The sequence below is a fragment of the Bactrocera tryoni genome, chromosome 2 (genome assembly GCF_016617805.1).
Source record: "Bactrocera tryoni isolate S06 chromosome 2, CSIRO_BtryS06_freeze2, whole genome shotgun sequence".
Lineage (NCBI taxonomy): Eukaryota > Metazoa > Arthropoda > Insecta > Diptera > Tephritidae > Bactrocera > Bactrocera tryoni.
In genome coordinates, this window is record NC_052500.1 from 62,494,379 (window position 1) to 62,513,201 (window position 18,823).

Here is an 18,823-nt window from a genome sequence, read left to right on the forward strand (position 1 = left end):
CACACCGTTGCGCTGCTTTTGTATCAATGCTTTTCACTACATTTATCTTCAAGCTGCCATTTATTGAAATTGATACATACATACATATATTCATATGTATACACCCGTCAACCCGTTCAACTGCGTCCCTTTAAATGCCTTGAGGGTGCGATAAAGTGCCATCAATTTTACAAGTTCCCCTCACAGCTAACCGGATATGCATAAGCACATGTACACACATACATACACATGTATGTGTATGATATTTGTATACAGAAGTGTGCAAATGTTTTGCTGCAGCTGTCGTTAGCGCTGTCTGCCTTCAATAACTTTTAACTTAATTTTCCCCCAATGAGTTGAAATTCATTGGCTTTCACAGATTTTCTCAGAAATAGCGCAAGCATATCAATGAACTAAAGTGTTTATATATTATGTAAATATGTACACTTACATATGTGTGGCGTAGCATTTTGAATGCTTGTATGTATGTGAAACGGGTTGCGTTGCTGCTTCATTGTTTTTTTTTATAACCTGAAGAGGGTTGAAACATCCGAGACCCTATAACTATAACCGTCTGCCTATCTATACATACCAGAATTTGCTTATTGGACATGATATCTTGACTAAAATATATACGAGGGCTGCTATATATATTTTGGCCTAGGGCAACACTAAGTGTTGCCAGGTGCAATCTGACATTTCCATTGGAAAGTTTGACATTTTTTAGCATAACATCACTCAGAACGTTTTGTCATTTAATCGTGAATTGTTTTATTTACAGGGGAATTAAAAAATTCATCACGGCCAAAAAATGGAATTAACTCGTGAACATTTTCGTGCGATCATTTTTCACAACTTTCGACGTGGATTATCACGACAAGAGTGCATCGATGAACTAAAATCTTTGTATGGCTATGAAGCACCATCCTATAGCACTGTTGAAAACTGGTACAACGAATTCAATCGTGGCCGACGCTCGCTCAAAGACGAATTCCGTGAAGGTCGTCCAAAAACAGCCGTTGTGCCAGAAAACATCGATGCCGTACGTGAACTGATAATGTAAGACCGTCATGTAACGTACGTTCAGATAGAGGCATGCCTATGCATTTCTCCCACCAGCATACATTCGATATTGCATGAACACCTGGCCGTAAAAAAGGTTTGTTCTCGTTGGATCCCGCACAATTTGACAATCGCTCAAAAAAAGGCTCGTGTGGATTGGTGTAAAGAAATGCTGAAAAAATACGATCGCGGTGCTTTAAAAGACGTTTGAGCCCGAAACAAAACAGTAATCGACAAAAAAAAAAATCATTTTCGTTGATAAATACGCCTATTTACATTATTAGGACAGAAATATATATAGCAACCTACGTATTATATGACAATATTGTTCTAGGCAATGTAAACATGCTCTGAAAAAATTGTTAAGATTGGTCCACTATAGCATATAGCTACCATAGAAATAGATCGTTGAAAGACAAGAGTATAGAGACCTTTTTTGTTTGTTAAGAGCGGACCACTCCATCATATAGCTGCCATACAAACTGATCGATCCGAATCAAGCTCTTCTATGGAAACCTTATTTATTTGAGAAGAAATCTTCACGAATTTTGACAGGGATTATTATTTCAGGCGGCGCTATAGCCTCGGAAGAATTTGTACAGATCCACTATGAGCGTTCAAAATCGAGATACAGATCTTTTCATACCCTTATACTTATGTTATAAGAAAAACACCTGTAAGTGGTGTTATAGATTTGGTGCAGCCGAAATCAACATGTTTTTATTGCTTTTACAGAAAAATTTATAGTTTTTTATTTTGGTAAGCCAGAAAGCGCTCAGGCGCTCGCCATTCGATATGTGAAGCATTTGTCAAGTGGCTGCTGGTGCAAAAGGTTTGCTCATATGTATGTGAAAATTGATTGCTTTAGTTTTGAGTGTGAACAGTTAAAAGCAGAGGCAAGTGTGGCGCCCAATAATGTATGTGTGTATATGTATATGTTTATATATGTATGTATATGTGTTTGCACCAACATAGTTTCTCAATATAGCAGAGGTCAATTGTTAGGCTGACTTGAGCTCGTTTGCAGTATTAAAAAGAAAGCATACACATGTAAATATGTATCTCAGCCTGTTTGTATGGCCTACTTTCAAAATTTCCACTCATAAATCTTATGAAATGAAAATCAAACTGATTGAATTGTATATCCCACAGCCGTTGAACCTTTCTACACAAACACAAACATTTCTTGATGAACGTCGGCACATAAATACCTAAAATACCCCACTGCCTCAAACACACACATATATGCATATGTATGTGAGTATTATGCCAGTAAGGAAGTGAAATTGCAAGCAGCAGTGTAAAGCTGCCAAATCTTTGTTAGATGTGCTATTTTCCTATACAAACTCAAACATACATGTATACACTACTACAAACACACCTACTTTTGTGTACACAATGAGGCAGGCAAAAGGTAAATTGATGACTACGCTGATTGATTTTCGCTACTAATGGTAGCTCAACGGTGGGTGGCTGGCTGCTAACATACATCAACACACACACACACGCAAATATATATATATATGTGTATGCGTGTGTGCTTATTTCGTGCGCTGGACCAGTAACTTTATTGGTTGCCCGCTGCTGATTACTTTGCTTGAGTAGTTGGCAACGCTGCTGAATCATTGCTTCGACACTGTGGCGCCGCTTGTGTGCATAGTGGCTGCTACACTTTACTTGCTCAAGCCAAGTTATTTGGCGAAATGGAAAATTTGTTGCTTTTATTGTTGTTGCCTGTTTCAGTATGTCGGGGTAATCATTTTGGTATCAAGGGCATTCGGTTTGTGGTGTTTTGCTGGAAATATTGATATATTGTTTATATAATATACATATATGTACATATATGTATATGATTTAGGCGACAGCGAAGTGTTGGTATTTATTTCCCGAAAATTGCTATAACGGTATATTGGTATGTATAGACTTGAGCGCTGCTTAGAGTAATTTTTTTCCTCAAATCAAGTATCTAGCACAGCTATATTACTGCTATAAATGAATTCAGATTTGTCAAATATTTCAATTTCCATTATTTATCATGTACAAGAAAAGCTTTTATATCTGCAAGCAGTAATATTGCACAATATCTTACATTCGATTGGAAATCTGAAACCTTATTAAGATGGTATTGGTAAATGATTCACTTTCTCGGCTCAACTCGCGCCAATAAGATTTATATGGTATACTACTACGATGCAGTCTGTGGTGTTTCAATACCATACTGTATCAAAGTAAATATTAACATAGTTGGCAATCATGAATTACATAAATGTTAGTTAAAAAATAAAATAAGTAAAAATAAAATAGTTCCAGTTTCAATTCCAAAACGTTCCGTCTCTGATTTGTTTTATTTCGATCTTAAAAACCATTACCTCCTTCGTTACACTACAATATGTTTTAGATAGTATTTAAAATATTAAAAAAAACATTCGGTGTCGTTCCAATTCCAAATCGTTCCTTTTCTGCTTTCGTTTTGTTTCTAATTATGATTAAGATATTACAAATAAAATAAGTAAAAATAAAATAATTGTTGTTTCAATTCCAAAATGTTCCGCCTCTGATTTGTTTTATTACGATCTATAAAACAATTACCTTCTTCGTTACACTTCAGTATGTTTTAGACAGTATTTAAAATATTAAAAAAAAACATTCTGTGGGGTTCCAATTCCAAATCGTTCCTTTTCTGCTTTCGTTTTGTTTCTAATTATGATTAAGATTGCAAATAAAATAAGTAAAAATAAAACATTTTTGTTCCATACGTTCCGTATCTGATTTAATTTTATTTCGATCTGTAGAACGAGTACATCCTTCCATTCACTTCATATTTTAATTAATAATTAAAATATTTATTACTAAGAAACTCACTGTGGCTTTTCAATTCCACTCTGTATTACTAATGATTTATTTTCATTATTTAGTTTTAATTATGGCTTAAAAACATGATCAGAGATGAGTTGTTTGAAAAGTTTAAGAATTCGAATTATTTTTGTTCCAATTGCATAACGTGTCAGAATTTTTTAAATTGTTTCATTTTCATTAGTTAGCATTTTTAAAGTGTAATAAAATTATCAACAGTTGAAGTGTGTGAAACATAAAAACTGTAATTAATTATGTTCCAATTCCATTTCGTTTAGTCCTTTTTTTTTGTAGTTAGTCCTCTTTGAGGCTAAATAACACCATCAAAAGTTGTGTTGTATGAAAAGTAAGAATTATTCATATTCCAATTCCATATTGTTTCTGAAATTTTCTTTTTCTTTTGAAGCTTTATATTCGAGAAGAAATTAGTAAGAAATTTGAGTTTTAAAACTTAAAAATAAATTGGTTTTTGAGTTTTTAAACTTCATAAGTCTACACTCCTCTATTTATCGTTACAAACATATTTTAAAATTCATATCGTTCCTATTGAAATTTTACTATGGCGGAGCATATCAGCAAACATTAACAAATATATAAATTGTTTGAAATATTAATTTTGGTACAAGAGTGAAGCCTAAATGGAATTTAAAATATTAATATATATTTTTGTAACTATTTGCTATCAAATTCGTTTCATTTATAACTTTATTTGTAATAATTGTTTTGCTCTGTTTTTTCACATTTTACCTACATATGTATGTATGTATGTATGTAAATAGTGATTTTTTCTTATAATAATCATGTTTAACTAGTTCATTCCAATTCCAAATCATTCGAAATTTTGCCTGAAAAGCATTTCAGTTAAAAAAAGTGTTCAGAAGTTTTGTTCCGATTCCATTTCGTTCCGCGCTCTATTTCCAAATAGCTTCTTTCCCATAATGCTTATTTACGTTTTATGTCACAAAAGCCTTTTTGCAAAAAAGTCCTTATAAAAATATTTGGTTCCGATCACATTGCGGAATTTAATTTAATTTATATTTTTACGGTTATTCTATATGAGACGTATTTCGGTTAAAAAATAGCGTAGAAAGTTTTGTTCCGATTCCATTTCGTTCCGCGCTCTTTTTCCTCATAGTTTTTTCATGTATTGCCTAGTTATTTTTTCTGGCGAAAAGCCTTTTTGCTAAAAAATTGTGATTAAAATATTTTGTTCCGATTCCATTTCGTTCCATATTATATTTAATTGAACTTAATTTAATTTATATTTTTACGGTTGTTCGATATGAGAAGCAGTTAGGCTAATAAATAGCGTAGAAAGTTTTGTTCCGATTCCATTTCGTTCCGAATTATATTTTTAAACAGCATTTGCTGAAAATGTTGTAGACCGTTACATGTTTTAAGATTTCCTCCTTAACTTAGCTACTGTGCCGCAATATCGTAATTACGAATTTCAGCTAATCCTCACCAATCCAAGCCGTTTGCAATTTTAATAGCAAAGCAATAGTCAAACGGTCTTTTGCTTTGATTTTTTTCATTTGCCGGATTATTTGGCGTATTCTGTTCGGCGCTTTTACAAATATGCATATATTCATAGATATTAGTACACAGCTATAAGCGGTATTTGCTTTACTAATTTGTTGTCGACTAGTACGTATACATATGTACATACACAAATACATATTTCTGAGCAGAAAAGTAGGACTGTTTATAAGACATACAGACATGTAGCTGCTTATAGATATACATATGTATATATAATTTTTTCTGTGTTCTTGGAAGCTCGACAAGGCCATTGGGCCATTCCTGTGGCTTGCCTTGGCAATTACACAGACTAGAAGGCGCTAAATGTGCTGCTGGATATATTTATGTACAAAATTACACAAACAAAAGCGCTATTATATGTCTGTTCGTAACTATGTACATTTGTGTCAAAGTTCAATTGATTTTTTTTTACATTTTCCTTCCCACTACCCTTCGCAGCAAGGATTTAAAAGCAAAATTGAAGATTTATAGCTGTCAGTGCCAACAAATACACAGGCTAGCCAAATCACGTGACCTTCAGCAATGCTGGCATATACTTATATATAATATAGGTATTTATTTTTACTTTAGTAATATATTTCTCACATTTACACATAACGTATTCTAAGGGCTTATATAATTTTTTCTCTCTTCTTTCAAACATCTTTTGCCAGCAAAAGAAAACCAAAATAATAAAAAACGATTTTTTATATCTATAATTGATGAGCGAGTCTACGCTGTCTAATGTTGAGCCTAATTTGTGCTGACATATCTAAAATAAAATTCTGGCAGCAATTGTAAATGACAGCCGTAGACAGATTAGTAGACACACGACCACACATAAACGTTTCAAAGATTGCAACCCAAGCGCTGATAATGCCACAAACACTCGCTCGAAAGCAAATGATGGAGAGATAGAGAGGATAGAGAGTGTGAGAAGATGAAATAGAAAAGCTGCGCAAAAAACGGTATAAGTAATCCCGTTATTAGCAGCATAGTAGATTGCAACCCACTAGTACGTGTTAATTTGTGAATATTTGCTGAGCAGCTCTTCCCACGCAGCGAAGGCACTAAGGTGATGGCAAATGCCAAGGCAAGCAGCTTAAAATCGATTAGCATCAATTTCCTGTCACTGACAGTGTGTGTATGCGAGTATGTGCGCTTTAGCAGTCACCTGCAGCCTGTGGTGGTGGTAGCGAATGGGCCTTTTGTCTTAGCTTGCCTCCAGCTAGTGGTTGTCCGGCATTTACATACACATATGCACAAATATATAAACGTGCACACATATGTACATATAAGTGTGTGTCTGTTTCGCCGGATCAATTGACCACTTTACCTTCAAAACACTCACACACACATACAGATATGTGCATACGTGGAGCATATGCATAAGTACGCTTGCAAATATGAGTTTATGCCCCTTGTTGTTGTTGTATATTGAGCTTCATATGCTTTTAGTGATGCTTCACACGTGAGCATATGCATTGTTCATAGTGTGTGTGTGTGTGTGTGTGTGGCACCATGCGGGAGTACATTAAATCGTTGCAATTAATTGTGGGCGTCGCTGGCGAGTTTGTAAAATGGCTTGTGTGGTTTTAATTAAATTTAAGCCGCTTTTGTATGAAGCTTACTTAAGTACAAACACGACAGTGATGGCATACACATATTTGAGTATGTGTGGCTGTATGCTAATAGTTTGTTGAGTGCAAACGGCAGGTGGATATGGTAAAGCGTCAGAAGCGCATCGATATCAGTTAGCTGCCTATTAAAGCAGGCATGCGATACAATTCTGTTGTGTATTTTTGATTAAGTCGAATATTTTGTTTCGTTTTCCAAACGTTCCTCACAGTCTGCCTATTAATAATTGTAATGGCATAAAAAAATATTTTTTACTAATAAAAATTAGGTAAAAAAAACACAAAAACATTTTGTTCCATTTCCATTTCGTTCCTCACTATATTTAATTGAAAAAAATGCTCCACCCAAATTTGTGTACACATAAAACTAATTTTTGCCACCAAAAAATGAAGTAAATTTGTTGGTTCCATTTCCATTTCGTTCCTCTTTGTATATTATAATATTAAAATAAAAAAAATTGTCTAGAGAAAATATAAATAATATTCAATAAAATTTTGCTAGATAAAACTAAACAATCAAATAGTTTTTTCCATTTCGTTCCTCACTATACATATAGTATGTATGTATGTATATAAACAAAAAATCAAGTATAGGCAATTGTTGATTGCATTAAAATTTCTTCAATTATGTTTTGGACCAACATTCGCTGCATCCAACTCAATAAATTCCAACAAAGTGTTCAATTTCATGGCTTTTTTTTACTAATTCCTTAGGCTTAGGAAAAATTTGTTTCAATTTCTATTCGTACCACATTGTAGTTAATATTTTTAAATTTTCATTTCGTTCCCCAAAATTGTTGAAACTGAGTAAATGTTTCTAATACCAAAAATGTTTTACATATGCATACCTATGCAGATTAAAAAAAAATTGTATGAAAATGTTTCGATTCCATTTCGTTCCATGACTTTAAAACCCACACATTTTAAGGCGATTCCACATCGTTCCGCAAATTTTGCTAACATTATTCACAAAAGTTTTTGTTAAGTTTAGAGAGTCTAAGAAATTTTTTGTTTCAATTTTATATTATTTCTTACGCAATATTTTTTTAAATTCATAATGCACTTACCACAAAATTTGAATTGAATTTTAATAAATATACATTTTGCTTATAGGAAAAATAGTTTTTATATACAAATGTACATATGTAAACAAAAAAATTATAAAAAACTGTCTCGATTCCACTTCATTTCTTTAGGTTTGCTAACGTCGTTCTTCTCAAAGATTTTGGAACTGTATTTAAATTTAGTTGTAGATAGTTAAAAAAATTTACTTCACATAAACAAAAAACTAGAAAAAACTGTTTCGATTCCACTTCGTTCCTTTACGAAAAATGTGTTTAACATTTTAAGGCGTATTTTTTACGTTAATAACTTTAACCTAAAAATAATGTTTCGATTCCAATTCGTTCCTGAACTTTTTATTAATTAATACTAGTTATTTTAGCATAAAAAGTACATATATTAACATATTTCGATTTAATAAATAAATTTCCAATGACAAGGAGTGAAACAAAATAGAATCATGCAATTCCGTTTTTGAAATAAAAATAATACAAAGTAAAACACTGTGCAATATCTTAAACATTAAGTCACATGCAGTTAACTATTTACAACTGTACATTTTAAGCATAATTTTACTTCTTTTAGACCAGATTTATAGCGTAAAACTTATACTGCTAAGAAGAAGCAAAATTACCCCAAGGCTAAGTGGTGTTAACGTGATTTCTATTTGGTGTTATTGTTAGTTTAAGAATCGCTGAGTTGTACTAAAGATTTTTGGTTCTAATTTTGGCTACTTTGCAAATTGCTAATGTCAAACAAAAGTTATGTAACAACAGGCCAATTCAGAAAAACAAAATTCAAAGCTACTTTTTTTTTGTAAATTCATGTCAATTAAAGGCTTTGCTAATTTTTTATAATTATCAAAAGTGTTTTGGGTTAAGCAACTTATGCAGAATTCGATTAGTAAAAGCGAATTGTAATTAATTTTCAATAAAATCGCTAATATCTATAACCATAATAAATATAATAATAATAATAATGATATTAGTAATAATTTTTTTTTGTTTTGTAAAATTTAAAATTTTCATTATAAGAAAATTTCGAAATTAAGTTAAGTAGAAAAATTTATGTGATACTCAATTATGGTGAAGACTAACTTTGATGCTAAATTTGCGTGTCTGAATTTTGACCCTCTGATCAATCCAGCTCGGACGACGACCACTTTGACTTTGGATGGATGGCTTTATATGTTACAACGTGTGAACGATAACGATAACGGTAAACGGTTTAACGGGTAACAGTAGTAGTATTTAAATGGAAAACAAATTTGTTTCATAACGGGAACAACAGTTTCAATTTGTTACGAATCGTTACAGTTTTGGCAAGTGTGGGGTATAGATTTGGAGAAAAGAATTTTTGAAAATTTTCATTTATTAAAATCATGAATTTTTTTGTTTGGTTTTTGAATCAATATATTTGCTTTTTAAATAAATGACTTAATATTATTTTGAATAGTATTTAAAGTAATGTTTTGTAGTAGTTGTAGTACAGTACAGAGCGCTATAGAATAATGAAATATTTCAATATGTAAGTACGTACATATTTAAAAACTTATAAAATATTATAATAATATGTATAAGAATATGAATATAAGAAAGTCTAATAGCGAAGAGTAGCATAAAAGTATTTGCATAGCATACTATAAAGAGAGAGAGAGAGAAAGGCAAGTATATGGTAGGAGAAGTGAAAATTTGGAAGTATTTTTTTTTCAAAGCAAATTTTAAAAATACTTGTTCGGTGGTTGGTGGACAGGTGGTGCGTAAAAGGGTCCACCTTTTAAGGGCAAAGTTTCTTAAAATAAATTTTAAAAAAATTTCACATAAATCTTTTTTAAGTGGGGTAAAACTAAAATAAATTTCCTTAAGCGTATAATCGCTCCAAATTTTTTTGATGCTGAAATTAAAAAATGTAAACCAAGTAAATTTTATTTTTATGAAATTATTTCTATGACGTTCGATTTGTGGCAATCATGTCAGAAGTTTTAAAAATTATGAAAATTAATTTCTTTTTTTATTTTTTAAGCCTTCATAATAATTTTGTATGAGAAACAAAAAATACAATCATTTAAAGCTGCTAAAAATGTAAGAAAAACTATTTTTATAGTTAAATTAAGATAGCTGGAAAAGCACAAAAAATTTTTTCTTGTTAGAAGTGAAAACCCCTTAGAAATATTCAGAAATTAATTTAATTAAGAAAAATATTTTAAATTTTCATTAAAGCAATTAATTTTGTATGGAATTACAAATTTTCAGTTTTTGTATTAAATTATAAATTTATAACCGGTACAAAAATTTTGATTTTAAATAACAACTATTAATAAATTAATATTTTTTTTTTGCAGTTTTAGAAAAAATTAAATATTTAAGCCTTCTTCAACCCTTAAGAGCATTAAAAAAATAACAAAAAAATTAAAAAAAAATTTAAAAAAATTTAAACACTTAATATTTTTATGGAATCAAAAATTTTCGGTCGGCCGTTTGTTTCAGATCATTTTAGGTTAACTAACATATCGCAGCGTTTTCGCGAAAAATTGTAATATATTATTGTGGGCAAAACATCGTAAGACTTTTAATATAAATTCGCCAAATATTTTTTTTTTACATTTATATTTTTTATCTTTGCCATATATCACATTAAAGTGCATTCGGAGATTTTTACGATGAGTAAATTTATTTAACAAAGAAGTTCCACTAAATTTTGTATGAGGAGTCAGAATTCCATCATTGCATCAGAAATTTATGCCGAATTGTTCAGAAATTTAGAAAAGGCCTTCGGGGAAAATTGTTTCTAGCGAGCAATTTTTTTGATTGGAACAAATTGTTCAAAAAGGGTCGAGAAAGCGTTGACGACGTACCACGTCCAGTACGGCCATCAGCATCCACTGATGATCAACACGTCAATAAAAGAAAGGAATTAGTGCCTGAGGATCGAAGATCGTTGAAATATCTGAAGGGTCTGTAAAAACCATTTCATTTGGGCCTAAGAAATGTGAAAGCAAAAATTGGTTTAAAAATCACTAATTTTTTTCGGATAACAATCGCGTTAACGTCTGTGAAACAACGCTTTCTGACTACCGGGATATCATGAAACGTATTATTATTACTGGCGATTAGTCTTGGATCTATGTTTACGACCCTAAAACAAACGATCAAGCGACCGAACATCTTGGCAAAGGTGAGCCGAAGCCGAAAAAACCACGTAAAATCAGGTCAAAAAGCGAGGTTATGGGACAGTTTTCTTCAATTATCGAGGTGCAGTGTGCCCCGAATTCCTTTCGACCTTTCAATCTGTCAACGAGAAATACTATTTGAGTGTTATGAACCCTTTGCATGAAGCTATTCGTAAAAATAGCAGGAATTATAGGTCGACAGCTCTTGGTTTTTGCATTACGATAATGCACAGTCACATATTGCATTAACCCGTGTGATTTCTGACTATTCAGCAAACTCAAACGACTGCTCCGGGGAAACCGTTTTGAGTCAATAGAATAGATTACTTGAATCGCTACGCGCATTGAAAGCTATCTCAGAAATTGACTTTAACAACTGTGTCGAGGATTAGAAAAAACGTCGGCATAGGTGTATTGTGGCCCAAATGGGATTACTTTGAAGGGGACGTTATACATAGATTTAAAAGAATAAATTAAGAATTTAAAAGTTATAAACAAAGTCTAACTATTTTTTGCTCATATTAATAGACTTCACAATGGCAAGTGGAATTTTTGAAGCCTTCAAGATATTAAAAAAAAAGTAAAATACAAAAATACAATGTAAAATTTACTTAAATTTTTCATACTGTGTATATGTTATTTTATTTATTTTTAGAAAAGAAAATTGGAATTTATAAAAATCTATTAAGCAATTAAATTTTAAACACTTTGTAAATTTTCAGACGAAACCAAAAGTAATAATAATAATTAATTACAAGTTAGTATTATCCACAAAAAGCTACAACTAGCAAGTAGTTTGAAAAATATTAGAAACTGTTTTGGAAAAATTATCAAATAAAGCAAATAAAACAAGTTTTATAAAAAAATATTTTTTACTGAGCGCTAACTTTTAATTCAGGTGATCTAAAGACTGCCATACTTGCAAAAATGAAAGAAAAGTAATTGGTAGTCTCTTACTATAACAATTTTATTGCCACAAGAATTTAAAAAAGCGTTTTCAAAGCGTTTTTTGACAGCTTTAGTGGGTGTAGGGCTTGTCTCAGAAATTAGTAACAGTACTCAAGTATGCCAAAAGCAAAGCAAATATACTAGATGAGATGTTTGTTGCTTTGTATTCGTCCAACAATTTTATGTAAAAACTAAATTTAAGTGCAGTACTGAGTGAAAAAATATAAAGACATAAGGGGATTTATGAGTTTAATAGCAGACATATTGTTTGGAGAGTATTTTATAAAACTAATATGCGCACATACAAAGATAGAGAGCGAGAACAATATAGAGAGATGGAGCTTAAAGTTGTAGAAGGAGAGAGGAAATAGTTCTTGTTTCTCTTTTAAAGAGAAAAAGCTAAAGCCAAACGTAAATCAAGAATACTGAACTAATTCTGTTATCGAATATGAAGTATTCTTACACTATGTTTCCTCTTTGAAAAAATATACCCTTTATAATAATATGTGCAAAAAGTCCACAACTAAAAAGTAATAATTGTCAACTCTTATAGGAAAATATCAGTAATATCCATGGTTTCTGACTGCCAAGAAATGTGATCATGGATGCAATGTCGAGTTATCTTAGCTGGTCGATTTTTTTTCTGCTGTATAATGTCCGAAACTCCTACTTACTGCAACGAAAGAAAAAAGTTACTTTATGTGTTACCGAAGTGAGAATTATGGCGACTATCCCCAGTGTTTTTCTGTGTCTTTTCTAACATTTGAAGCATTAAAACTTTTGTTCGGAACATTGATTGTTAGATAATTTCAGTTTTATAATTTTGGATGTCCTTAGAAAGTGAAGAATAGATAGTTGTCAACTCAAATGCTATAACCTATGGTTATATTACCGAAGAGAATCTTTATCTCCAAAGTAGGAAGGAGAGACTATTCGCTGGCCAAATCTTTCAACCCAGTTAGTCCTACTTCCTTCATGCTATAAGAGATGGATAAGATTGTTGACAACTACATACGATCGAAGGCGCTGAAAATCCTACACGCCAGTCAGCACGCGTACAGAACAGATTAATCTACTAACACTGCTATTAACCAACTTACAGCTAAACTCCAGAATTCGCTGGAAAATAGCGAGGTTGCGATGTGCGTCTGGGGACAGTTGAGAAAAGGAATGTGGCGGCTCCACTATGAAAATGGATAGTGGCTTTACCGCGTACCAAAATAGATGAAACCATCGTGAGGGAGAGTAGAATTCGTCTTGGTACTACGAGGGGCTGCCCATAGGGTGGGGTTCTATTCCTATGAAGTATTATAGGTAGTTAGGAGTGCAGCCCTATCGGGCTCAATTAGCACTTGATGTGCCATTTTGATACACTATTCGTAGAACCTCCTGTAACTGCTGTTACGTTTCACCTTCTCTCTCAAACCATTATGAAGTATTATAGTAGATGAGATACTTGAGTTACTCAGAAATAATGGTACTCGGTGGCAGGGGTGCGCCGATGACATATTTATAATGGCACGAGATAAATTTGAGAATACACTCTGCGAAATATTCAAAGAGGCTTCAGACAAGCCAACAAATGAAGGTCTTAGAAGATACAAAACTGGCCCTTCTTCCAAGAGACGGAGTTACGAAGAGGGTAGAAGTTTAAAGTTACTCTCGACAGTAAGGCAGAGTGGAGTGATTCCACGGTCGACTACTGAGGTGCAGCACTATCCAGTGATATACTGACGGCTCGAAAACACCGGAAAGCAATGCAATAGGCATTGTAGAACCGCATACTAAACTACTCATACAAATGGAATGTTTTCAGAGCAACTTTCAAGTGGAAGTCTTTCCTATAAGTCAGTGTGCAGAAATCAATCTCAAAATGCAACTATCGCAACCAGCGTGTCGCTATACTCAGCGATAGTCAAGCGATACTAAGAACGATCTCAGCTTATAAAGTCAAATAGCTATTAGTAGAGGACCTATACACTGCTCAGGTGGTTCTGCCCCCTATCGGTTTGCAATCGTGCACACCACATAAATGGATAGCTGGCAATAAGCTGACCGACGTACTAGACCACTCTGCGGCGGCTGCCTAGATGATGGGGCTAGAACCATGCATTTCGGTTTGGGGAGAGAACTACACTGGCAGCGGGCGTCAGGAATGTGCCATGCCAAGTTACTATTAGGAGGGTATAACCTAGCAAGGTTTAGTGAAATAATCAACCTCCCCCGACACAAATTTCTTCTCCATTTCGCGCTCTATACTGAAACAGACAACCTGATTCTAGATTGTCCAGCATTTTGTAGAAGCAGGCTCAAGGCCTTGGGATCCGTCCACGTGGGCAGGGATCACATCATCTCGAACGCGCCCAGCAAGCTCCAGGATATGGGAGAGGGAACAAAAGACCATAAGTCGCAGTGAATTTTATATGTATACCAGATAAGATGATGATGTTTTTTTTTCTTAAAATGTCATCAACCAGTATGCCTGATAAATTTAACATTTCTGACGTGAAATTGTATTGGATATTTTCTGTATTTATGATAAGTTGTTTCATTTTAGTGTAGTACTTCCTAAATAACACATAGTCTTTGCAAAAACAAACTTTAAAATATCTAAATTTTAATTGAAAAAGTACTAACTGTCTTAAGTTATTATTCTAAGTGGAAGCAGATGTAAAATAAAATCATTTATTTCAAAAACACTAATTTTTGAATAAAAAAAAACGAACATCTAAATGCAAAACTTTTCCTAAAAAATTTTGAAAGTTGAAACTATAGAAAGTATGTACATAAATAGATAAAATAAGCTTATTTGTATTCAATATAGTATAATCTTGGAATAAAATTTCAAAAATAAATTTCGAAAATGTTTAAAAAATTGTTTATTTTATAAAATCTCACAAATATTTAGTTCTTGGCATATGTCCCGTGTTGGTGTCATTGTGTTTAGCCTCCTAATGTCATATTCTTCGTATAACTATGTACTTGTGCATGAAATTAAAATGGTTTCTATGATTTTAAGTCGCGTTGTATGCATGTGTTTTTTCTGTGTGCATTCTGTTTTAGGTACTCCTCCGCGCTTTCGCTCCGATCTGACTGCACACATCCAAGCTAATTAACGTTATAATCGTCCTGCTGACTTAATGTGCAAAGAGATTAAAGTATATACACATACACGAAGTTGTTGCAATCAGCGCATATGTTGCAACTGCAAACTTGCCACAAGTGTGCCACCATGATAAAATAACACATTTGCTGTTGATAAGCAAGAGCAGTGGCAGCTATACTTAGAGTAAGAGGTAGGTAGGGCGGCCAGAGATCACGTCTCACATTTGCCGCGTGCTAATTTTATGCTGATGGCGTAATTAACGAAATTTTGGCAGCTAAGTTGTGAGCGTTCTCACTTGAGTTGGTTTTCATTAACTGCCACGAGATCTTTATATAGCCATAGTTATAAGGGACTATATACATTTTTATACATACATATATACTTATACATATTTATATGTTAATGTAAGCACTCCTTAATCAAGTGGGCTATAATATTAAATGTTACAGGTACAAGTGTGAAAATTGGCAACGTGGCATATGGTATTGAATGCAAATAGTTTGGTTTATTGAGGTTAGATTTTGGTGAATGGCATTCAAAGTTATGACTTTAGTCCAAAAGGGGTGAGTAATTAAGTAAGCGTCAACCAGTTAAGTAAAACTTAAAGAATTCTTAATATTTATCGGTAAAGAAAGGTTTGTGCAAATAGTTTAAAAATCTTGCATAATATTTTGCATGACGGTTAACCGCTTCTTTTAGCTTTGGAAGCAATATCTCGCAGTTGGGACTGAGTTTGGAGCGTAAAAACAATACTTAGATATGGTATATATCTATGAAAGTCTTATTTTCTTATCAAGCTGATAATTTGTGTTCAGAACTTACTCAAAATCCATAATAAAAGCGTTCAACTGTTAATAAAACATCTAGGTGTTAGAGCACATATTTGATGGGTTTTAGTTTGTTTCGTTTAGCTATGTGAAAAGGGCGTGGGGATGAGGATAACGTTTTGAAGTATTGACAAAAAATTACTATTTTCATTTCGACTGTATCAGTTTTGACGGAATTTCATTCTGAAAATAGTAGAGTAGAAACAGTCTCATTATAAAAGACATAAACTGTACTAAAAGCTAAGTGCATATGTTCCGTTCTGATGTGAGTAGGGAAAGAGTGTCTCTCTTGCGAGCTATGACAAGGCACCCAAACTTATTGTAAAGGCAGGCCATTGGATACTGCGCTGCATACAATGGTGTCATGGCTTGAGGAAGCCGTTAGGGTTAAAGAATTTGCTGTTGGGACCTTCCTTGATATTGAGGGAGTTTTCATAACGTCCTGGCGGAAGCAGTCGTAACTGCTCTGGACGGTCTTGAGGATGAATTAAATCTCAAACACCTTATTTTCAGTATTCGGTGCGACATAGTTATTGAAACGGAATGGGGTAACGCACGTGCTCTACGGAATGTAAGTAGGGGAACCCCACAGATGGTGTTCTCTCTCCTCTACTAGGAATACTCGTCGTTAACGACCTGCTAAAAAAACTTGATGATAGTGTCTGCCGGGTGATTGCAGTGTAGCAGTTGACGCAAGGGTATCTCAGCGTCGTAACAAATTGAGCAGTCGGAAGGGGTCTAAGCATCAACCCAGAGAATTCGGGTTCCTAAAAAAACACGTGTCTGAACAGTCGGAAATCCTCACACACTTTGACTTCATACCGGATCACATGGAACATTGAGTCGAAAAACCGAACCGAACCGGCGTGAGAGTTGTGGATGGGCAGAAGCCGTTAGAAGAAAGAGATAGGGAGCTTCTTCACGAATGGGGCAAGGCTTAGGGGAAAGGTTGGTTCAGATTTCCTGATTATTGCAGTGTTTTCCAAGCCGAGGTTGCAGCCAATAAGGTAGCAGTAAATTTACTGTTCCGGAGTGCAGCCTTCTCAGAGAAGTGACAGATAGCAAGGCGACGATACTAGCTTTGAACTCTTTAACAGTGCGTTCAGGGTTATTCGAGGAGTGCTCAACCTCGCTATCTATAGCATCGAGTGTCTTTGTGATAAGACTGCCAGGCCACAGCGGAATCGCAGAAAATTATGAAGCTTATGAGCTAGCAAGGAAAGATACCCTAGAATCGCTATCAGTCGAATAGGAGCTGGTCTACTAATAGATAGCTGGACTACGCGTGAGCTTGATCTAGTGATGTTTTTGCCCTCAGTAAGGCTAGCCTCTTACTAGTTGTGGGGCTTCTGATAGGCCATTGTCCTATTGGTGTCCATGCTGTAAGACTACGAATCTTACCAGAAGCCATCTGCAGAAGCTGTATGGAAGAAGATGAGGTGGAAACAACTCCGCACTTCCTTCCTGATTGTGCACATTTGTTTTGGCTACTGATCTACCCTAACCTAACCTAGTCACCGAAACTCAGTAAGAGAGTTTACAGTTTTTCTTAATAGATATTAAGCTTGATTATCTAAACTAAATTACTTTTGAGATAGTGACACAGCAGCTTTTATTTCAGATCTTTCAATTCAAACTTTCTCATGTGTCTCATTCTATAATTTCATACAATGTTAGCCTTTTTCGTTTTGGTTCGAAGTTTAGTACTGTCTTTTATAATAATTTTCCTCAGCAACTAAGGCGATAAAAAGAATATTTGCTTATATAATAGTATTTGAAGCTAAAAGGAAGCTGATTCTCTTGAAAAATCAACATTTTAAATTAAGCAGCAGCGCATGCGCGGAGCAGATGTTTGAGTTTAAGCTTTAGCGATGTCAAATGTAGGCGTATTTGTATGGATTCGTTTATACTCGTATTAAATCTATTATAAATGCTTATGCTTGTATGTTTTGTGATAATGTATATAATGTTTTAATAATTATTTTCTTCTTGCCTACATAATTGTTTAAACTGAAGGAGAATAATGAACTAAACTTATCTCTAAGCAAAAGTTATTTTAAAGCTATGAAAGTATAATACCAGTGTGTTTTTTGGTTTTGCTTAAATTAAAATGTATTTTTGAAATAAACTAAAAAGTTGAAAATAGTTGTTAAATTATCGAGCACCCACACACATTAAGACATACATACAAGAACACCTGAAATACATACAATACAATAAACGGTTACGTAATCAACACGGAAGTGTACATATGTAATTGCTGAAGGAAGAGACAGTGAGAGACACAGAGAAAGACAGTGAGAGAGGTATGTGTTTTTGTTTGAAATTGTGTCAGAGGGTTGGACGAATTTTTATAGCAAGTACAGATATAGAGCAAGATCCAGCTGAAGAAAGAGGAGTTCTTGTGGTATCTGAGATATTTTTAGTGGAATTAGATTTGAACCTAAATAATCTTGATTAATGAAGATTTTTTGGTGAGCAAAAGTCTAATGACTCGGGTTTCAATGAAATATATGTGAAGGAAATTTCTTCTTAACTAAAAAAAAAACAAAATTAAATATGAATACAAATGAAATATCTTATAAAAAATTTTGAAGAATAGCCAGATATATTATATGTAGGTAGGTAATATAATTAATGGTTAGAGGAAATTTAAAAA

At 33.4% G+C, this 18,823-nt stretch overlaps 1 protein-coding gene across 1 annotated transcript in view; it reads right to left on the bottom strand.

Moving 5' to 3' along the window:
* Positions 1-18,823, bottom strand: part of LOC120769007 (sodium/potassium/calcium exchanger Nckx30C) — a 126,644-nt gene that overhangs the window by 39,657 nt on the left and 68,164 nt on the right. The window contains exon 3 of the mRNA XM_040095847.1: positions 9,212-9,295. Coding sequence (XP_039951781.1) covers positions 9,212-9,295 — 84 coding nt within the window. The remainder of the gene's footprint in view (positions 1-9,211; positions 9,296-18,823) is intronic.